This window comes from Coccomyxa subellipsoidea (assembly GCF_000258705.1).
Source record: "Coccomyxa subellipsoidea C-169, whole genome shotgun sequence".
Taxonomy (NCBI): Eukaryota; Viridiplantae; Chlorophyta; class Trebouxiophyceae; family Coccomyxaceae; genus Coccomyxa; species Coccomyxa subellipsoidea.
The window spans coordinates 1,309,216-1,330,702 of NW_005178036.1; the positions used below are offsets into that span (position 1 = coordinate 1,309,216).

The following is a 21,487-nucleotide window of genomic DNA, read 5'->3' on the forward strand; positions in this document are numbered from 1 at the left end:
CCCAAGCCTAAAGCGTTCATATAGCGGCAATGAACATCCCGCGACGCTCGCTCCATCGCACTACCACAAGTGATCAGGGACAGATGCAGCGACAGTAATAGCCGCAGCTCTACTTGCGCTGCACTGCAGCCTGCCCCTGCATGTGCTGCGGCGGCAGCGGCGGCGGCTGCGGCAGCGGCATGCCCGGCTTGAGCACATGCCTGTAGCGCTCAAGGTGGTGCATGATGAGCAGCCGCGGCCCCGGTGGGATCTTCACTTCCCTCAGAGCACTGCCAGCACACAACCACGCCTCAGACACAGGCCACTTAGATATATCTCCCTTCAGGGCCTGACTTAGCCAAGCCTTGTGTGCGCAGGCTCTGTCTCCAGAGGGATAGATGTACAAATAACCAAACAAAAACAGGATGGAGCTGCTTGAAGGATGGATGCCATATGGCAAGGATGGGGGTCGAGTAGGGATAGTTTCACCTGTCATTCCAGAGCATGAGGGTACTGTCGTTGAGCTGCCCTGTCTTCAAGTTCTTCTGGTACTTCTGCAATTGCACATGCGGTGTTACTCAGTAAAGAGTACTTTATGGAAGGCATCAAGGCAGGACAGATGGGAATGGTCAGATGGGATGGGTGCTGCTTGGCTGCCCATTGGCTTACCTGGAAGCCCAGTGTTGCCAGCAGGTGGGTCGCGCGAGCATACTCCGGGAGCTCCTCTGTGGTGTTTCCAGACTTGAACTTCTTACCGAGCTGCACAGCATGCAAGAAAGTTGACAAGTGTACTAATGCAAGAAGGCCTTCATGTATGTACTGCTCAAGGCATCATTGAAGGCTGATGCAGGGTCGATTGCCTCCACGCTGCTCTCACCTGGTAGAAGGCGCCTTGGAACAGGGCAAAGAGGGTGCCTGTTGTGAAAGCGCCCTGCAGCTTGTTCCCCGCTGTCATGCCGGACACCAGAGAGAATGCCACGCCCGAACCAAAAGCCGAGGCCATTCTGCACATGCAAATCTCTGAAATCAGAACCAGAGAAATGACAACGATGATTCAATGGGCACTCTCAGCTGTACCGATGATGCATGCAGGACGACCCATGCGATCACCCAAGGGACATCACTAATTGAAGAGAAGCTTAAATTCAATGTGTGCGAGCACGCACGTGGAGTAAACATCCTCTTTGCCTCGAATCCGCTTGATGGCCACTGTGAGTCCCGCTCCCACACCGGTCAGCACTGCAAAGTTGCGCGCTTGCACCCAGGGCCCCCCGCTCTGGAACGCTTGCATCTGCTTCACCATGTCTGCGATGCAACAGACACTCCCATATTTCATGTGAGCCCGTGGGGAACTCATGGTCACATCTATGATGGCATTCCATGGGCCAAATGGCAGATAGCAAACCTGGGTTGGAGTTGGGTTGATTCAGCAGCTGATTTGTTGAATTAGGATCCATCTTCGAGATGGACCCCATCACGCCACCAAGCAAGGCTCCCTGTTGGCAAATGACACCTCTATCAGGATGGCCAGCTAGTACGAGTGTTTTGTGTGTAAATATTGATTCCTGCACTTGAACCTTTCAATACAGTCGTGCAAAGAAGAAAGTATTTGGTCGTAGTTGGAGAATTGCGGTGGGCCAAATGAGAATCGAAGGCTCACCTGACCACTTCCAGCAAGCGTTGCCACCAGAGCCTCGACAGCAACTGGCTGTAGGGTCACCCATGTCTGGAATCTGCTCAACAAGAACTTTGGCTGGCGCCAATGCTCTCGAATGTCTTCAACCAAATCGATGTCTTCTTGCCTTCGCTGTCCCTGCTGAAGTGCCATGATGATGAGTTGTGCCCCTCTTGAAAGGTGTCAGATCTCGGATCAATTTCTTTCACTATTTGTCAAACAAGAACCAAGTAGCTATTTTGTAGGCTCAGAGTCACGAGGAGACCAACAGAACTTGAGCAACATGGCCGCCTCGTTGTCCCCTCAATCTCGAAAGGGAAGTGAGGGCATTGGAGTTTCTGATCTCGAACATTTATCCGACAGTCAAATCTTTCCTGGACAATAAACACTCACAACAGCTCTTGTAGACTGTGGAATTCTCGGTGATGGCGCAAATTTGTGACCCAAGGCTCATCGGATGGACTGCAAATCCAAAGACAGGTGCAAACAGCCCATGTGATCTGACGTATATATACTTCTTCAGGTGCCCTCAGATTCATGAGAATCTAAGACAACTGACTTTCTGTATGCAGTAAGGAGCTTAAGTTGTGAACTGGCAAGCTGTTCCCCGCGTATTGCTCCCATTAGATCAAGAAGGCGACTCACGTGCGCAAGGGCAGCTCTGCAAGAAGGAGGAGGGTGAGGACATTGATGAACCCATGTGGACCGTGATTTGTTCTTGCTTGTTGCGTTCTTCCTTGGGGACTCAATATATGAATTGAAGTTCTCTTGGTTTCAGGGGACCGCTGGATTTTGTGAAAAGGGTGGCGAGGCAAATTCAAGGGGCTTTACCAGTCGTTGGATTGCTGTCGAGGTTGAGCAGCCCGTCTGGTGGCATCGGCAATGACATCATGGTGGAGATTTGCAGAACTCGTGTAGTCGCTATAGCAGTGCTGCCTTAAAAGATCTGCATGCTCATAACAAGATAGACGTGCTTCAAGCTGGCTGATAGTACGGTGTGTTGCAGTCGTACCCGGAATTTTGCAGACAGCTCTTGTACGAGTCAGGCCTGCCTGAGTTTGTGGAGGCCACAGCAGAGTGGGAGCGAGCTTACGGGAAGGTGAATGCTCCCAATCATGCAAGCATTGCATCCGCTCGGGAAAGACTGATTGCTCCTCACTCGTTGCCCTATGATCATGTCAAATGTATCACAACATTATGTCACGGCTCTGGCGATGTGCACCTGTCTTCTCATGTGTCAGAGTTCTCGGCAGGTGGGGCAGAGGAGACTTGTGCTGCTGTACCTGTACATGGCCACAACAGCAGGAGGCCTTGTATCAGGGAAGCTCATCATGGCGTCAGCTCGCCGTGTCAGAGTCACGTGTGTCCCCGCACCCTTTGATCTCTTCACACCTGTGATCCGCAATTCTTACTTGCCCATGAAGATGAAGATGATGATTATTATCATTATTATTACACGCTTTTCCTGCCAGAGGCAAGTTGCGCCTGCAGACAACCTGCAGTAAAGGCTGCCAAAATCCCACCCCTTGATGGACTCGCCAGATCCAAGCAAGACCCAATTAAACGTGGGCACGGTGCTCGTGATTTATACCGCCCCCCGCCAGCCGGGGCCATGAAGATTTGGGGTATGATATTTCAAGCCAGGTGCCTTGAGCCTCCTCATTGCATACGCAGGCAGGATATTGAGATCGAGGTGGAACGCATTGACGGTGCCAGAGATGAAATCCATGAGGTGAGCACATGCAGATCATACCTGGCCTGGACAAATTATGTACCCTCCTCATTCGCATCATCCATGTGCTTCTGAATCAAATTGAGATCAAAATTGTCCGTGTTTGCTTGCGCAGAAGTACAAACTGACCGAGAAGCCGAGGGGAAAACTGCAGGATAAGATCGACATTGCAGTGGACTCCATTGTCCAGCTCAGCCTAGGTCCGAACCATTCCATTCATCCACAATGCTGTGACTAATGAGGAAGCACCTGTCATTGACTGACGATTCAATCTATCCTTCTGTCTTCAAGCATTTGCAAGCACATGCTGACCTGGAAGGTCATCCAGAAAAGTGCCATAGGCTGTACAGCAGAGTTGAGCGGCCGGGAGCTGTGTGGCTTACAGGTCTGAGGGAGGGAGAGGAGATCAGCCCAGCAGATGCATTCATGCTGGTGCCGATAGTGGCAGGAGCGTTCAGCAGCACGCCAGACATCAAAGCACTGGTCACACAATCCATAGAGAGCAGGGCTGCAAGGAAAGATGCATACAAATTATAGCACCCTTCACAAGCAGTGTGCAGGATTGACCACTTCACACAGGTCCAACTGATGTTTTCATGTCCACAATGACCTTATTTGTAACCATGGTATACGATTGCAACAGCTGTATGGCGTCTTGTTAATCATTAAGCTGAGTTGCACAAACCCTACATATTACATGACCAATCAGCAAGTATAATGCTTCGACAAAAGGTTAATAGTACATCAACCTCAATTATAATATCATGCTGCAGCTCTGTCGGCCTCCACATTGTCGACATCATCATGTCAAGGACTCTTCTGGTAGAAAAAGGTCTTCCCTATTCACTTGAGGCTTATTCATACCAGCCAGCTCAACAAACGCATTTGCTGTCATCACACTGCTACTGGCAGTGACACGGTCTGTGTCCCAAGGAGGAGAGGTATCAACTAAAATCAGCAGAACAAAACTGAGATGTCTGCAAGGATGCCCATCCAGTATGCCAACAATCCAGCATAGCCTTTTTTTTGCCCATCAAGAAATAATAATCAGCCAGAGACGCTCCAAACCAATCCTCACCAACTGGGGTCAGAGCGTTCCTGTCTCTGAGTGAAACCCGGCGCTACTCCTTGCGCAAAAAATAGAATCCCAAGAGGTGGCCACCTTGCATGCGTATTCTGAGGGTTCCCTGGGGGAATACTACAACTTGAGGTCCTTGACGGCTTCAGCAACCTTGGCAGACGAGTCGACTTGCGGCTTGGATTTGCGCTGGGCCATCTTGATGTGCAGCAGGGACTCCACATGATTACGACAGATTGGACACTTGGACGTCTGCTTCCGCAGCTCCTGCACAAGTTGCCAGATCCCACCTCAAAGAGAGCGCATTGTGAAAGGTGCATGCAACGCGTGATTTGAATTCCGAGCAGAGAAACATATCCCGCGATTGGAGCAGAGCAGGCTGAAGCCAGGGGAATGCAAAACAGAGCACCGAAGTTGTAATCTGCTGAACCCTAAGGTACAAGCTTGGACCTGACATACGTAAAGCCTTCTTTGGAATGCAGGGCAGGGTGTAAAGACAGGCCTCGGGCAAAAGGCCACGGCTAATCGCAGGACATGGCATGTGCGGGCACCTGCGCGCAGTCGTGGCACATGCAGAGGTGCCGGCAGGGGAGCACGGTGGTGTCGCGCTCGTTGACGAGGCAGATAACGCACAGCCGCTCCTCATTTTCTTCCAGCGTCCCCTCGCCCTGCACGGCATCAGCACTTCTTACTTGCTTCTCGCGCATTTTTATGACTGTAATCGCTTATCTGCCCTCACATGCTCTTGTAGGCATCAGTCACTCGCACCTCCAGTCTGATCCATGCCCTGGGGGCACTGGCCTGTACTTTGCATGCACACCTTGCACTCTGATGCCATTGCTTTGATCCTATTGCCATTGCATCATCCCCTTGTGATGGACCCAAGCCTATCCCATGGGTCACGGCGGGACGGCGCCGGGGTATGGCTCTTGATGCTTTGGGGCGTGACATGCATGAAGTTGTTCTGTGCAAGAGGGGACGGAAGCAAAACACACCACGGAGGGCACAGATGCTGAGTTCTCCATGCCATAGATCTCCTGGAGCTCATAGGAGACGCCCTCGACCCAGATCTTCTGCTTCAGCACGCGCGCACCCCAGCCGCCCTCCTCGTCTTTTACCAGCACCGCAAAGGTGGTCTGCGACTGCACCCACACCTTCTGCGCCGCGCCGGGTCTTAGCTCCTGCACAGAGCCCACACCAGCTCAGGAATCACCTCTCCGCAGTGAACATGCAACCCCAGGAACCCAAGGGACCATCCGCGCTCACACACACCCGGTAAGCATCAGCTTTCTCCAGAGTGAACATGCAGCACAGGGAACCCATGTTGGCTGCCTCATGCTATGCACACAGCACGTCTGCTTGGGACTGGCAGAGTGCAGAAAGATCTGCAGCAACATGAGCTGCCCCCCGCCTGTGCAGATTTGTATCTAGCCTTTCGGGCACAGTAGGTCTTCGGCAGACACAATTTTGTCCAAGACGTGCCACAAGACATGTGTGCATTGCTGCGGTGGAGCAGGCACCTGCAGGGTGTGGCCGTCGGCCTTGCCCTTCTCGGTGATGGTTTCCATGCGGACCACTAGCGGGTAGGTCTCCCCGTCAGCCGATGTCAGCTCCCGGTCCTCATACAGCCCCACATCCAGCACTGCATGCGCAGCCCCATCCTTGGGGAACTTCAGGACCAGCTGCACAACCGCAGCCATGCTCCTTCAGGGGCCCATCAGACTTCCAATTAAACGGCTCCTGTGGCCTTCTAGTTGTTACACAACAGGCATGCAGGAATTGCCCACTCAGGTATGAACAGCGGAACCTCAAGCTACCAAAAGAACGCCCTTCTGGCGGATTGTGTTATACAAGGGGCTTGCAGGAAATGACGATCAAGGATGTGAGCAGAGAAGGCAAGTGTTGGGTGAAGTCAATCAGGCGCGCACCCCCTTCTCATACAACACAGGTTCTGTGATGGCCTGCTTCAACTGCGTGAGCGCGCATGACTTCGAGGGGTCCTCCATGACCACTACAAACGTCGTCACACTGCGCCAATACACCCCAGTCCCTCATCTATTCGACCATCAAAACATCGACAAGCCCGTCAAGGGAACAAGTTCCACCCATGGCCTCCCATCAGCGGCTACATGCCCACGCAAGTTTCCATGCACCAGGCCTGGGTGTCTCACTGGCAACAACGCCCATTTTCCGAGACAATCACTCTCTAGGCCGGGAACAGCAGGCTGCGCACCTGCAGGGCTCTGAGGCGTCAAAATTAAAGTGCACGGCGAGGCGGCTGGAGTCGCCGTCGACTGGCTCCAGGCGCAGCGTGGGCTTTTTGAGGTTGACTGCGTTGCGGATGGTGGCCGTCTGCGTCAGCTCAGTTGCGGGTGGCACTTGCATGGGGTGGTGCGGGGGTGGATGCATGGGTGGCCCCGGCGGCCTGAACTGCGGGTGTGGCTGCGCAAGCAACAAACAACACAGTCTGTCAGACTCGCCTCAGCTAGAGGCGGCCCATATGCCATTTCTGGTCGACCATGACGGGCCTTTTCAAAACTTGAGGAGAAGCAGCATGTGCAATTGACAAGCTCCCCATCAAGTAGAGTCGCAAGAAATAATCGAATAAGAAGACATTTGCTACCACCACCTATCATAGATAGTTTCCTGACCCTCCAATTCGATAATGGTGTTTCAGTTACAAGCTTCCAGGTCAGCTTCCTCAAGGTACCAGGTCATAGCATACCGGTGCAAACGGTCCAGCAGGTGGGTAAGGCGGCCTCCATTGACCGTAGTGTCCATTGTTGATGAACTGGGGATCCTGGTAGAACGGAGGCAAGCCCTGTAGCAAGCCAGAACTGCTGAGCACCGGCATTTGGAGCACCTGTGATGTAGAGCATAGGAGAGACACAGCTCGAGAAATCCTTGTTGACAACTCGAGATTAGAAGATCCAGGAATCACGCCAAACTAGACTCAGCTGATGATAGCCCCTCCTAAACCCTTAGCAACTTCGTTATGCTGGACACCTGCTGCTGGTAGACGTTCGGTGGTGGATACGTCTGCTGTTGTGGCCTTGGTCTTTGTCTGCTTGGACCCGCTCCCATTTAGCGCCTCAAAATTGAGAAATCTGTTCGACTCAGACACAGTGAGTAATAAGGAAAACTCAATACACTTCAGGAACAACTTGTGTTGAACCAGGTCACGCCTCCGACAGCTGATCGGAGCGCACAGACACTTCAACAATGCTTAAACTTTGACAAGCGTAATGTTCGTTAAAGGGATCGTGATGTTCAAGCGTGCCTTGGAAGTAGAGAGCACGTCATCACCCAAAACGCTTCGCTCCTCAACGGCGTTCCTGCGTTAATTTCTTTGGTGGTTCTCGGTAGACCTTGTGGAGAGCTGTGTGCTGCTGCAATGGGAACCTGCTAGGTGTGCTAGAATGCATGGGTGCGAGAAAATAGCTAAGTGGGGAGGAGCTTGAGCCACGCCGATGAAAACTTCAAGTCCTCGGTGTATCATATTTTTGAGGAGTCTCGACCGTTGAGCAGCGATGTATGGGAATTTTGGCGGGGCATTCAATGGAAATGTTCATCCAAATCCGTATGCTCAGTATGGCATGCAAGCTCCTCAGTGGATGCAGGGGGCAGGCGGCAACCTACAGCAAGGGTGAGCACTCACATGAAAGACTCCTTATATAGCTGGGCCAAGCATGTGACTCCTTATATGTAGTAATACATCGTTGTATGTTGTGCACCATTACGAATTTTGGCAAGTCCATGTCGAGTGGGGACTTAGAGTGAAGCTGAAACTTAGATCTGTTGTGACAAGTCCACTTACCTAGTGCCAGGCAAGTTCAGTCACGATCAAACTGCCTGACATGCCAACCGAAAGAATACGTTTCTCCTTGCTTTTATCATCATAAATTGACTTTGCGATGTGTTGGGGCGTCTTGAAGGCTGGACCCACAAGCTCACTTAAGGCAATACGCGGCTGCCTTGGGCGGCTATCTTCCGCACAACCAGCTCGCCATACCGCAACACCAGGCCTACGGAAACGCTACACCGCATGTCAATGAACCTTTGCCGGCAAGGTGCGTTATATGGCGCCTTGCGTGCCCTACATCCTGGCCACCAGTCCTTTCGATCTCATCGTTATATTGGAAGATGGTAGCATACTTTGTTGACTTTGGTGCTATATGCTTCACAGGAATAATGCACAGGCTGGGAGGTATTACGAAGATGAAATTCCGGATGATGAGGGAGGTGTGTGGCTGCACAAACAACTTGAAGTTCACAGTGCACATGCTGAGCCCTCCTTTTTCCTGTAGCTTGGCCGTACAATGATGCCCACATGATCACAATGGTGCCCTTATTCAATATGTGCATTCCAACAATCATGCTGTTGCTGGTTTTTTCTTGTAGATAAGCCAGGATCCTGTCCTGTAGGCCCAGATGGGGATGATAGCGGCGATGAGGACTATGGGGTGCACAGCAGGAGGCCTAGGAGCGTCCCCCAAGGCAATCGGTCTTCGCAGGTAATCTGAGCCGTTGCTGATGGAAGCACATGCTTGCAGAGGGATTGGTAGTGTCAGTTATATTCAAAAAGGGATCTTTTGGGCACTGTGTTGCTCATCACAAAAATGAGTTTGTCGCTACCCATCTCTACTGTGGAACCGGCCTTTCCCTGTCAGAGGAGGTGTCTCTGACAAGAATTGCATGGTGCAGCAGAGGCGAGCAGCTCAGCAGGACTCTGAGGACGAGGACTCAGCGTTGGCACAGCAGCTGCATGCAGAGTACAACGGCAGCAGAGCTCGGCCCAAGAGGGCAGCGGCGTCCGCAGCCAAGAGGCGCTTAGCATCGGTGAGGGCTGGCACTGTTTCAGATGCATATACCGCGCTCCAAATAAGGGAAGCATCCAGCCCCCTCCCCCCCCCAGGGGACGCGGGATCGGAGCGTGCTTGCTTGCATGTGACAAATTGCTCTTACAGCTCAGAAAATCAACGCGTTTTCTTCCCTGCACACAGGTGGTGGCCAGTGAGGATGAGGAAGAGGTAGAAGAAGAGGCAGTGCAGAATGACGGTTATGGGCACGTACACGCGTCAGGCTATGCGCAGCAGGCTTATGGGGACGCATACGGGCAGCAATTTGCGGGCAGGCAGGCATACAGGCAGCCAAACGTGTACCAGGAGCAGGACTATGAGATGGCTCAGCGAGCGGCCCTTGGGCTCAGAGGCCGCCCTGCGAAGGTGCTGAGTCGATGGCAATGCCTGCACGCATGCTGGTGCCCATGTTGTCCTGCATCCTCTGTGGCAGGCCGGTAGTTTACTGCAGGGCAGGCTGGGGCTGAAAGCATCTCAGGGCTGGAAGCGATACAGTTGCGCCTACAATAAGGATGATTCAGAAGCGGGGAATCTGAATGTGTGTTGCATGCATGCAGCCGGATCACTTCCAGTTTGCTCCGGAGGCGCCGGCTCCAGCGCCTGCACCCAAGCGCAGGAAAACCTCGTACTATGACGATGACGACGATGATGACATGCCTCGGAAAGGGCGCCGATCCCAGAGCAAGGTGCAGCCCCCAGCAACATTCCTCTCCTGCCACATCCTCTTATTTTTCCTACAAACCTGTACTTGCCGCTACGCTTATTGAGAAGCGCAGTACGGGTGCACAAGATTGGCATGAGCACAAGGAGGCCCATTTGAAACAACCAAGCACACATGCATTTCTGGAGGCTGCATTGCTGCCAAAGAGGATGTGCCGAGGGATGGCGGGTGTATCAGCATAGGTGGAGGTGCCAGGGCTGATGAGGTGGCTGGTGCGGTGGGTGGTGCAGGTGTCCTACACGGACGAGGGCGGCTATGGGGGAAACAGTGACTTTGAGGACAGCGAGGCGGAGCGCCGGGAGCGCGCCAAGCTGCAGAAGGAGATTGTGCCGGCCTTCATGGACAGCCACGAGGGGCTGGATGACGAGGTGGAGCGTGTGCTGAGCCACAGGTATGCCTGTAGGCATGACCCTGAACCTCAGCCTTCAGATCAGGGCCAGGCATAAGAGCGCGGTGTACTGCCGCACAGTGCAGACAGGATCTTCTTTAGCTCCCCATGCCTCGCTTTTCTGTTGTGGGCGGTGGGATACTCGAGGACTGTAGCAGAGGCTCTACCAATGTGTCTGCAGGGAAGGATGTGGAAAAGGTTGATTTGGGGGCGCATATTGGCAGGGAACGCTTCTGGTCGGAGCGCTGAAGCATGCTATGCTGTGGAATGCAGGGACATGGAGGGCGTAGAGCCATATCCGGGGGACCCCTGGGCAACGCGCGAGTTCCATGTGAAGTGGAAGAGGTGGAGCTACATCCACTGCTCCTGGGACACGCGCGAAACGCTGTCGCAGCTGGGCGGCTACAAGCGCCTCGTCAACTACATGAAGCGCACCGACGAGCAGCAGGCACGTTGCCGCCACCCGCTGCCCTCCCACACTTTGTCCATCCTTCTGGGGCTTTGGATGGGAGGACAAGCCCCTTGGTTTGATTTTGTACATACATCTCTGGATGATAAGGCCTCAGATGGCTCCAAAGTGGTCTGATCATTACTTGGCACAATGTGGAGAATTGTATGGCAGGAGTGACAGACTAGTATGTCTGCCAGCGTGCTACAGAGGGCATGCAGGGGCCCCAAAGATCCTTCAATTTTCGTACTCAGACGAGAGGCAACTGGCGGTTTGAGGCGTTGTGGGGCGCTGACAGTAGTAAGATGGCGGTGCGCAGGCGGCGCGCAAGTTTTTGGCGCCGGAGGAGGCGGAGCTGCAGGATGTGGAGCGGCAGATGGAGGAGGAGCTGGTGCAGCAGCACATGCACGTGGAGCGAGTCATCGCCCAGCGCACAGAGCCGGACGGCACCCCCCGCTACCTCGTCAAGGTCCCGCATTATTTCCCGCCCTCAGATCATTGGACCGCTATCATGCGCATGGCAGACATGGTGCCTGTAGTGACGCTGCCACGGGAGATCTCCTGGTGTTAGGACCATTACTGTAACAGACGAAGAGGCTCTGATGACGCTGCCACAAAGGAGGCTTCTGGTGTCAAGGGTGTTGTCGTGTCTGTGAGGGGCTGATGTGCTGAGGCGGTGACTGTGGGGGTGCAGTGGAAGGGGCTGCCATACGGGGAGTGCACCTGGGAGAACTTCCAGGACATCTTCAAAGCTGAGGGCCAGCACTGCGTGGACCAGTATCAGGTGCCATTTTCACCCTTCAATGAAGACCGAGGGGATCACCACCCTGCAGCCTGCGGCTACTGTCATTTTGCAACCAAAAGCACAAGCCATCTTCTTTCTCTCCTGTCCAAAGGAGTCATAATATCCCCTGTTACCTGGCTCCTTTCTCTCTTCCGAGGTCCAGGGCTCAAGGCCCAACCTCATTGAGCGCATGCCTGTGGTGCATGCGCTGGTGGTGAGCACAACGCCTTGACTGAATGCAGCTCAGAGAATGAGAGTGGATATCTATTTCGAAAGGCAAATATCTGGTCCCTTGCGCTGCCAATCAGATACAAATTCACCCTCTAGGACGAAAATTCTCAATACACATGCTCTGAGACCATGCCGTGTGGGTGCAGGAGCGGGAGGCGCGGCTGATAGAGGGTGTGCGCGGGCTGGAGGCGCAGCGGCGCGCGAGCGAGGGGCAACGGGCGCTGCTGACGCAGCCCGACTTCCTGCGCGCTGGGCAGCTGCGCGACTACCAGCTGGAGGGCCTCAACTGGCTCATCTACTCCTGGATGCAGAACAACAACTGCATCCTCGCCGACGAGATGGGCCTCGGCAAGACGATCCAGTGTGTCTCCTTCATCGGTGCGCACCCCTCGGCTACCGTCCCTTTTTGTCCTCTCCCTTCCAGATTGGGGTGTGGTCATGCTCATCATCATGCACCCTGGGTGCTGACTGACTAGTCATTGTAGCAAGCACATTGTCAACCGCAACAGATCAGGTTGTGCATGGAAAGGCTGCAGAGAGGTACTCACAACAGGGTGCTCACTGTCACAGCGACGCCCGGTGGCTTGACTCCAGCGCAGGTCTCAGGACACGCCTTAAGACAAATAACAACGCGGCAGGGTTTTTGACATTTATGGCATGCTTGCGCAGGATACCTCTCGCTGTGGCAGCAGATAGCGGGCCCCTACCTGGTGGTGGTGCCGCTGTCAACGGTGCCCAACTGGATCCGGGAGTTCCGCAAGTGGCTGCCCCAGTGCAACGCTCTCGTCTACGTCGGTGACTCCAAGTCCCGCGAGGTGCGCACCGCTCCCCTTATCACTGAGGGGCGTATCCTACGCCCTCCTCATGCCATGCTCGCCGTCCCAGCCCCCACTCTCGAGCACTGCTTCCCCTGCTGCTGCTGCAACAACACATGGACATCCTTGCACTGTTTCTGCATCAGCTGACCTCACAATAGAGCCGTTGACATCAGGTATATGTTGGACTCAACTGCGTGACAGGCGCATGAATGCTTTGAGTGCTGCATGACGTCAAGTGTAAGGTGGGCGGATTTGCATGTGGTTTCTCAGGTGATCCGAGCGTTTGAGTTCTACACTGGGAAGCGCAGTGGGCGAATGTACAAGTTTGACGTGCTGATCACCACCTTTGAGCTGGTGCTCAAGGACGCGGCCGTGCTGAGCGAGATCAAGTGGTCCTACTTGGTCGTGGACGAGGCTCACCGATTGAAAAACAACGAATCCGCCCTCTACCGGGTGCGTGCCTGCGGCCTTCCCTGCGAGCCGAGTTTCTGCCAGTGTGAACCTGACTAGGGCTCCATTTAGTGCAAACTATAACCTCTTCTGTGAAAGGCTTGCATGCATGCTGTTTGTTCAAGGCAGCATGTGGAAGACGTGTCTTGTGGGGTCCCTTCTGATCACAAATGATTGTTTGTGGTGCAGGAGCTGGCCACCTGGCAGTTCAAAAACAAGCTGCTGGTGACGGGCACGCCGCTGCAGAACAGCATGAAGGAGCTGTGGGCGCTGCTGCACTTCCTGGAGCCCAGTAAGTTCCCCAACGCCGAAGACTTTGACGCCCGCCACTCCCTGAAGAAGGCCGAGGAGGTGCGGCCGCAGCCTCCAACCCCACAAACTTCATCTGCATGCAGCAAAGCATGCTGAATCTCTTGAGCAGTCCCTTCCATTCGTATATTCCAGCTGTCAAAGCACAACACTGCTTGTTGTGTACAGGCTCGCCCTCGCTCACCACGAGATAGAGCTATGACGTTCAAGATTTGGCATGCTGCTGTGGCCGTTCTGAGAGTGTAACAAAATGCTGAAAGGTGCATGGTTGCATGTTGCGCAGTTGACGCAGCTGCATACAGAGCTGCGGCCGCACCTGCTGCGGCGAGTGATCAAGGATGTGGAGAAGAGCCTGCCGCCGAAGAATGAGCGCATTCTGCGCGTGGCCATGTCCCCGCTGCAGAAGCAGTACTACAAGTGGATCCTCACGCGCAACTTCAAGGAGCTCAATAAGGTGATAAGCATGCCCTCTGCAGAAGCTGCCACTAGGCAATTGAGGCATGCAGCAAAAGAACCACATCCCTGGCCCTATAGTCCCCTGTACAGTACTTGCTAATATCACTTGAGCGCTCCAGGGCAAGGATGTTGGGCACTGCAGCGCTGAAGCACACTGCTGTAAGAGAAGTGTCAGACAAAGGCTGTCGAATTGCCATAAGGGGCATGAAAAGGTCTATTCTCCCCCCAAGAGGAAAAGGTGAAGGCCGGGGCGTGATCTCATCAAAGCTCTTATTGCACCACGGCAGGGCACCAAGGGGGGCGGCCAGATCAGCCTGCTGAACATCATCACGGAGCTGAAGAAGTGCTGCAACCACCCCTTCCTCTTTGAGAGCGCGGAGAGCGACTTCCGCGGGTCCAACGACGACAGCAAGGCCGTTGACCGCCTGACCGTGTCCGCCGGCAAGATGGTGCTCCTCGACAAGCTCATGCGCCGCCTCAAGGAGACCGGCCACAGGCGCGCCGCCTCCCACACACTCACCTGTTCTTCCAAATGCTTCACCTTCCCTTTTGTCAGTATTAATGCCCTCAGATCCACGACTCTGTAGTGCACATAGACAATGGTGAGCGAGAGATGGAGTGTGACACCATCCCGAACGAGTTGCAGTCCTATTGCGCTCCATTTCCTAGATTCATTTGTGTCATGTTGCTTCTGGCCTTGCCGGTTCTTGTTGGGCGTGCAGTGCTGAGGGCGGTGCGTGGGTGCAGGGTGTTGATATTCAGCCAGATGGTGCGCATGCTGGACATCATCAGCGACTACATGCGCCTGCGCGGCTTCCAGCACCAGCGCCTAGACGGCTCCACACCCGCCGCCCAGCGCCACCAGGTGCCAACACCCACCCTCTCCTCTTTCCTGCCCCTCCTCCGCCCCTCCGCATGACCTAATAAGGACCTCAGCCAATGTCCTGTGCCAAGCTCTGCCTTATGTTAGAGCTCGCCGCAACCTCTGCCCTGGGTCATAAAGAAAACGCTGACCAAGATATCCCTTCCATGGGTGCTCATTGCAATCATGCCATGCAGCAGATGAGAACAGCAGGCATATGAGAAAGCCCTCAAGGCAGGCAGATCACGAACGGCGCTGACCAATGCTGCAGGCAATGGAGCACTTCAACGCGCCGGGGTCGACGGACTTTGCGTTTCTGCTGAGCACGCGTGCGGGCGGCCTGGGCATCAACCTGGCCACGGCGGACACCGTCATCATCTTCGACTCTGACTGGAACCCCCAGAACGACCTGCAGGCCATGTCGCGCGCCCACCGCATCGGCCAGACCGAAACCGTCAATATCTACAGGTGCCCACTGTCACTCTACTTGGCGCCTCTTCCTGAACCACATGGTGCAATTGTTCACACGGGGCCCTTGCCAACCAAAACGCACCACCCCAGCAATCACCCCGCATTTTGCAGCCCTCTGAGCAGTTCTTCAGTATAGCCTTAGTGACTGTTGCCATGCAATTGCTTGCATGGAGAGTTCCCTTGGCATAGGAGGACCGTTACCGTATATGGAGCATGAAAGGCGCTGATATCTTGCGCGCGTGCAGGTTCCTGACGAGCGGGAGTGTGGAGGAGGACATATTGGAGCGCGCAAAGCAGAAGATGGTGCTGGACCACCTGGTGATTCAGCGCATGGACACCTCTGGCCGCACCGTGCTCGACCCGCGCTCAGCCGCCGCCTCCGCCAAGCAGATGTTTGGCAAGGACGAGCTCACCGCCATCCTGCGCTTCGGCGCCGAGGAGCTCTTCAAGGCAAGCACGCTGCCTGCCCTAATTAAATGCTTTACAACCTGCGTCAAAGTGTTTTGAACGCAATCCTAGAGCATGCACAATCTTGGAATAATGGTGACAAATCAGTCCAAAGAGCTCTGGGAGGACGTGCTATACTCTCGGATCCCCCTTGTGATGCTCTAATTGCGACGCCTCTGCTCTGAGCAGTGCACTCCTGCAAACATATTACAGGTTTTCATGACAAGGAATGTCTGGTTGCTGCAGGAGGATGAGGGCACCAAGGAGGCAAAGAACCACCAGCTGCTGACTGAGGACATTGACAGCATCCTGGCTCGCGCTGAGGTGCTTGCCCCCACCTGTCTGCTCATCCAAGATTGCCCTTTCTTTGAAGAAACGCAAGCATGCATTTGCACCCGCGATTTTCACGCCCCCGTAAACAGTGCTGATACAAGAGGGCATCCCCGCAGTGGGTGCCAGTTCACCTGTCTTTTGCACAAGACTCCAGGGGTTCTGTCACAAGAGGGCATCAGAATGCATCCGAGTGTGATTCGAAGAACATGCATGTCGCTTGCGCGGATATTTTTTAAATCAGACCTTTTGCAACTGGTGAGCGATGATGATTGTCTCGTTCGTCGGAATGGCGAGATCCACCAAGTCTCAAAAAGCCTTGACGACAATTGTCACCACCCATAACCTGAGCTCACCATGGCACAAGTTGCTGGAGACTCAACCTTTACACACAGAGCTCCGGATGACAAGCATCCAAGCGGTGCTTGATCTGAGCAATTCTCACTCTTGAGTTCTTCTCTGCAGGTGGTAAATGAGACGGATGCGACGCATGCGGATGCCGGGGGCGAGCTGCTGAACGCGTTCAACGTGGCAACGTTTAAGAACGAGGAGGATGACGCCGTCTTCTGGAACCGCCTCATCCCCACCAAGGAGCGCGCCCCCAGCGAGGAGGAGCCCGAGCAGCTAGGCATCCGCGCAGCACGCCTCAAAACCTACGACGACGTGCGCGCCCCCTCTGTGCTTGTCCCCGTGCATTCAGAAGTTGAACTTGCTGCAAATTGCAGTCCCATGACGCTTCAATGATGCAGCATATGTGCACACAGCAGAGCTAGGGAGTGGCGGAGCGTCTGTACCATGATGCAAGAAGTTGACATTCAAGGCAGGAATCAAGCGGAAAAATGCATCCTCTTTTATCTCGATTTCATGCGCAGGGCGGGAGGAGGGCGCAGCAGGAGGGCCTGGCGAACGGCAAGGCAAAGAAGGGCAAGGGCAAGCGGGCGGCCAAGGGCGCCGGCACGCGTCGGCGCGGCGGCGTGGATGCGGCCGTCGCGTCAGAGGCCGGGCCGCCCGTCGCTGGCGCCATTCTGCGCGTCGACCTGTGGCCCGCCGACTCCGGTTCTGCTGCCAACGCCACCCCAGAGCCGGCAAGTCCACCTGGCACTAGAGCCTCTCAAGTTGCAATCATTGGTGAATGTGCATATGACAGGCTGTTGCTCTGTGGCCTCAGCAGCAGGATTTCTGGAAATGCCTCTTGTCCTTGTTTTTTTTCCAGATTCTAAAGCAGGTGTCGTATGGGCCATGTTTTGTCTGCACTGGGAACGTGCTGTCTTAGCCACACTGCCACTGCAGACCTTTTGGCTCACTTGACCTGTCCTGCAAATCGAAAGGAACAATAAGAAAGTGTGATGTTAGCGATTGATCAGGTTGTCGGACAATTGGATGATTTTGTCAGTGGCGCAGGCTCACGCACCTGAGGTTGAAACGTGGAATGAAGGTCTGCTTGGTGTGACCTGCGCGCTGATAGTAAAGATTGTTGGTGTGTGCAGGAGGATGACTGGCCCAGGGCGCTGAACAGGCGGGAGGCCACGGCGTTTGTGCGCGGCGTTAAGCAGTACGGCCTCGAGGCGCGCCTGCCTGAAATCGCGGCCGAGGTCGGCCCTACCCTCGATAACGCGCCGCCCGCCGCCCAGTGCGTCCCATCCTCATCCCCCATGCGCAATGCATGACTCATGCACATGCGCAGCTCTCTGTGCGCGGCATATTTGCCATAGAATCCGCTGCTGGTGCTCTCTGTGTTGTGACTGCCTTTGTTAGCATGTGCAGTCTGCTGGCTGGCCATGGCGTCTTTACTGAGGTTTAGGCCAAGAAGCCTGCTATGCATCTACAAATAAGCACCCATCATGCGAAGAGGCATGGGGTGCATGCGCGGGGTTGAGAAGCTGACAGCAGGCATGGCATTGTGGCGCTGCAGGCGGGCGCTGTGGGCGGGCTTTGTGCGCGCGTGCGAGCGGGTGGAGCGTGATGCGGCGATGGCCGGCGAGGACCCCAACGCGGCCGTGCTCGACTGGTTTGGCGTCTCCGTCAAAGCCTCTGAGATCCCCGCTCACCTCCAGCGCATGAAGACCCTTGCACGCAAGGTCTGCCCCTATGTTGACATACTCCGGACCTGGATAATATCCTAGGACAGCAGGCGCCACACAAATTGGACTGAAAATATTTATACACCTGACACATCTCCCATCGGCCAATGCCAGTCTAGCTCATCTGGGGTCATGTGCATTTATGTGCCATCTGGCATTTGGTGCGGGCCAGCAGAGGGCTCTTATTGCTGGGGAAGGCTAGGGGTAACTGAGGTGCTAATGTGTGTGCAGATTGAGGCGGTGGGGCCGGAGCCGCACAAGGTGTTCCGGCTGGATGCAGTGGCGGTGACGCTGCCCAAGTGGGCGCGCATGTGCGACTGGACGCCCCACGACGATGCCATGCTCCTCCTCGGCATCTACTGGTGAGGGCGCCCACCCGCCCCTTGCCCTGTCCCTCTTTAACTCTGCTTGCAAATCGACACGTACCAAATCAGGCCCAAATCCACCGCCTCACTGAGGAAAAGCCCCTTTTAGATCAGGGAGCTTCCTTTGTGATATAAGCAAGCATTCATTCCACCTGTGGCATCTGTGGCGACGTGGGAATGGATGTTGTCCGAAGGGGTCACAGTCCTCTATCACCTAGAGATGAGACCTGTGGACTTCAACTACAGTATTAGTGCAATTTTCAGCGCTATGGCCTCTTATGTGTGCTCTGCTGCGGCCAGGCATGGGCTGGGGCACTGGGACCAGTTGGCGGGTGACCTGCGCCTGGGCCTGGGCGCCAAGCTGGAGGCCGCCGCCACCGAGAAGCGCGGCAAAAACTACGAGGCGCCTGAGGACCACAAGCTGCTACCCAAGGGTGCGCGCACAGTTCATCAACCTGCGTTCTTTCACACAGTGCACCGTCACACTCATCATGTGTGAATTGTTGCAGAGCAAGCTTGCTCGTGCTGGGGCGTCAGGATTCCCGCAGTGAGACCAAGCCGGCATGGCGCAGCCTCACGCCTACTTCTGGCTTTCCGGCTGTCGTAGCAATGCTGGGAACATGTCATTTGTGCGGGCCAGGGTCGCAGCTGGAGACGCGCGCGGCGGCGATGCTGAAGAAGCTGCAGACGACCAATCAGCAGCCGCTGGTGTTCGGCGGCCGGGGCCGCACCGGCCGCGTCCCCAGCGCGCGCACGCCATCGCGCAGCGCCGCGGCCGCCATCGCCGACAGCCTCGGCCCGGCGCCCAAGAGGCGCGGCCAGGCCCACCACGGGGCAGGAGACGCCGTTGAACGCATGCGCAGCCACTCTGAGGCCTCCACCCCCTCCAAGAAGTGCGCGCCTGTCCCCTCTTGCTGTCCCCCTTCTCCATAGACCCGCGTTTCTACTTCCTGGTCTTGATAACCTCCCTTTAATGCACATCCTAGTCTGACTCAAACTGGGCGAAAGCGGCAACCACCTCTTCACCGCTTGTCGTCTGCTGCATGCTTTGAACACGGTGTTTCTGCATCACTTGGAGCAGCACCCATATCAGCCTGGGCTCTTTCAGTCAGGTTCTGTCACTAAGGCAATAAAACAATCTGCACTGATTCAAGTCTTGCACTGCTGGTGTAGAGCACGAAGTTTTTTCCTGCGCACATGCTCTGACAAAAGCAAGTAAAGCCGCAGAAGGGAGACAGAGGGCGAACACTATCACATGAAATTCATAGAAGGGTGTGAATACATGTACAGGTGGGAGGGCATGCTGGGCGAGGAAGTGATGCTGCACGTGAAGAAGCTGCGGCTGCTGCAGAAGCGCGGCGACGACATCCCCAAGGACAAGGCGATTGAGAAGACGCGCAAGTACCTGACTGTGGTAGGCAACGCCATTGCAGACCTGTGCGCCCGCGCATCCGCCGGCACCCTCCCCGGCTGCAGGCTGCCCTCCGACGAACTCCACCCCAAGCTCTGGCAGGCACGCGACACCTCCCCCAAGCAACCATCCAGGCCACTCAGCTCCTGCTGATGTTGTCTTTGATGCAACACGTTGCACCGGGATTTGCAACCCCGCTTCCTCCGCAGATTGCTGCCCACGGAAGTATCAGGATGTCAGGTCTTTCAAAGCATGAAGTTGGGGCTTCGCCTGCTCAGGTCTTCCATACTTTCAGTATGTTGGGAGAAATTGCTTGGTGCATGGGAGACCTCAATGTGGCCCAGTCAGGCCTCCTTGGCTCCATGTCAAGTGGTTTGCACGCAACCTTGAATTGCATCAAGAGTGAACGAACAGTCTGGTTGTCACTTAGCTTAACATGGGAAAATGGAACTGACGCGGGGGTCACGACGTGCGCGCAGTTTGTGGCGCGGTTCACGGAGAACAACTTGGACGGGGAGAATTTGGCGCGCATCTACAGCCGCGTCAGCAAGGGCCACAGCGCGCGTGATGCGGCGGTCGACCGCGACACCGCACCGGCCGGGCCGTCCCGCGGCGCCGAGGCGGCCGACGACGATGACTACGGCGCGGCCGCCGACGGCCGCAGGCGCTCCTTCTCCGAGGTGAGCACTGCAGCAGCGCTTGCGCAGGTGTCAGAAACACTTCAGTGTCTAAGATTGACTGCAGCAGCGGTGAATGAGCGCTGCATTGTGGTGCATTCCAGATGTGTGCAGCAACTTTTTTAGGTTGACTTCATCACTGCTGTTGGGAGTCTGGTCTTCAGATTGACGCGCATGTGCGAGTACATCAGAATTTTGGTGTGAGATTTTATCTATTGTCATATGCTTGAAACCTGGGAGTTTTCACCCATTTTGAGGAGAGCTGGCGTGCACCCTGTGCCTGGATGCAGATGCCTCCTTGCAAGGCAGGCAGGACGCTGACTGTGGTGGCTTGTTGCATGTGTAGGCAGGCGCTGACGATCGGCAACAGCAGTGGGAGGAGGACGGCGGTTACTACCAGGAGCACTCCCCAAAAGGACGCCACCACCACCAGTCTTCCAGGTGCTTCCTCAGGAACCCCGGCATGGGTTATTTCATGTCGTCCTCACAATCTAAGATAGAGCTACCCAATCTTGTACCCTCGGTGGATAATTGATTGACATGCTTTCCGAAAGGAGAGATGGAATTCTCATAGACAGGCACTATGTACAATTGACGTGTGGAGCCCTGACAGCAGGAAGTTTGCTGTTGGCTGCAGGCGAGACTGGGACAGGGAGCGGCAGCGTGGATGGGACTAGCATAGATATAGGCCGCCGGGAGTTTTGATTGAGCGCTGAACATGTCATCAACATTATTTGTTGTTGGAGACGTGCTGCTTGAAAAGGCCTGTCCTTTCAGATGCAACAGTCCCAGTTCCATTCATTTCCTTCTAGCACGGCACAGCAGGAATAGTTTCAAGAGCAATGGGCACTCTATACTCAATTTACAGGCACATGGGGCTTGCTGCTGGGCACAAGATATGGTGCCGTAAATGAG

At 55.0% G+C, this 21,487-nt stretch overlaps 4 protein-coding genes across 4 annotated transcripts; 2 read left to right on the plus strand and 2 right to left on the minus strand.

The window, feature by feature from the left end:
- Positions 1–109: 109 nt before the first annotated feature.
- COCSUDRAFT_66004 (hypothetical protein) lies at positions 110–1,895 on the minus strand (the record flags this gene model as incomplete). Its single annotated transcript, XM_005648082.1, has 7 exons — positions 1,640–1,895; positions 1,385–1,475; positions 1,146–1,284; positions 857–983; positions 649–738; positions 469–533; positions 110–269 (listed from the first exon to the last, which is right to left on the minus strand). Exons 1-7 carry the CDS (start codon positions 1,805–1,807, stop codon positions 110–112), a joined length of 840 nt encoding a protein of 279 aa, XP_005648139.1. The 5' UTR covers positions 1,808–1,895.
- A 991-nt stretch (positions 1,896–2,886) lies between these two features.
- COCSUDRAFT_63123 (hypothetical protein) lies at positions 2,887–3,923 on the plus strand (the record flags this gene model as incomplete). The annotated part of the gene is made up of 4 exons (XM_005648083.1): positions 2,887–3,014; positions 3,329–3,386; positions 3,502–3,586; positions 3,772–3,923. The coding sequence occupies 4 exons, from the start codon at positions 2,887–2,889 to the stop codon at positions 3,921–3,923; spliced, it is 423 nt and encodes a 140-aa protein (XP_005648140.1).
- Positions 3,924–4,058: 135 nt separating this feature from the next.
- On the minus strand, positions 4,059–7,677 carry COCSUDRAFT_47360 (hypothetical protein). Its single transcript, XM_005648084.1, has 8 exons — positions 7,471–7,677; positions 7,190–7,285; positions 6,698–6,906; positions 6,393–6,492; positions 5,985–6,146; positions 5,460–5,645; positions 5,016–5,132; positions 4,059–4,731 (listed from the first exon to the last, which is right to left on the minus strand). The coding sequence occupies exons 1-8, from the start codon at positions 7,546–7,548 to the stop codon at positions 4,585–4,587; spliced, it is 1,095 nt and encodes a 364-aa protein (XP_005648141.1). The 5' UTR covers positions 7,549–7,677; the 3' UTR covers positions 4,059–4,584.
- Positions 7,678–10,776: 3,099 nt separating this feature from the next.
- COCSUDRAFT_47361 (hypothetical protein) lies at positions 10,777–21,249 on the plus strand (the record flags this gene model as incomplete). Its single annotated transcript, XM_005648085.1, has 24 exons — positions 10,777–10,880; positions 11,200–11,349; positions 11,575–11,664; positions 12,042–12,273; positions 12,565–12,710; positions 12,984–13,166; positions 13,353–13,514; positions 13,756–13,926; positions 14,216–14,424; positions 14,676–14,793; positions 15,062–15,258; positions 15,507–15,759; positions 15,955–16,032; positions 16,504–16,701; positions 16,911–17,153; positions 17,526–17,668; positions 17,951–18,116; positions 18,351–18,481; positions 18,785–18,918; positions 19,125–19,377; positions 19,775–19,898; positions 20,375–20,575; positions 20,919–21,013; positions 21,210–21,249. Exons 1-24 carry the CDS (start codon positions 10,857–10,859, stop codon positions 21,247–21,249), a joined length of 3,741 nt encoding a protein of 1,246 aa, XP_005648142.1. The 5' UTR covers positions 10,777–10,856.
- Positions 21,250–21,487: the final 238 nt, after the last annotated feature.

Coding starts and splice junctions, on each gene's coding strand:
- COCSUDRAFT_47360 (XM_005648084.1), bottom strand. CDS start 7,548: ATGGGAGCGGGTCCAAGCAGACAAAGACCAAGGCCACAACAGCAGACG. Junction 6,907..7,189: donor CTGCTGGACCGTTTGCACCG/GTATGCTATGAC, acceptor TTGCTTGCGCAG/CCACACCCGCAGTTCAGGCC. Junction 6,147..6,392: donor CTGTGTTGTATGAGAAGGGG/GTGCGCGCCTGA, acceptor GCGGTTGTGCAG/CTGGTCCTGAAGTTCCCCAA.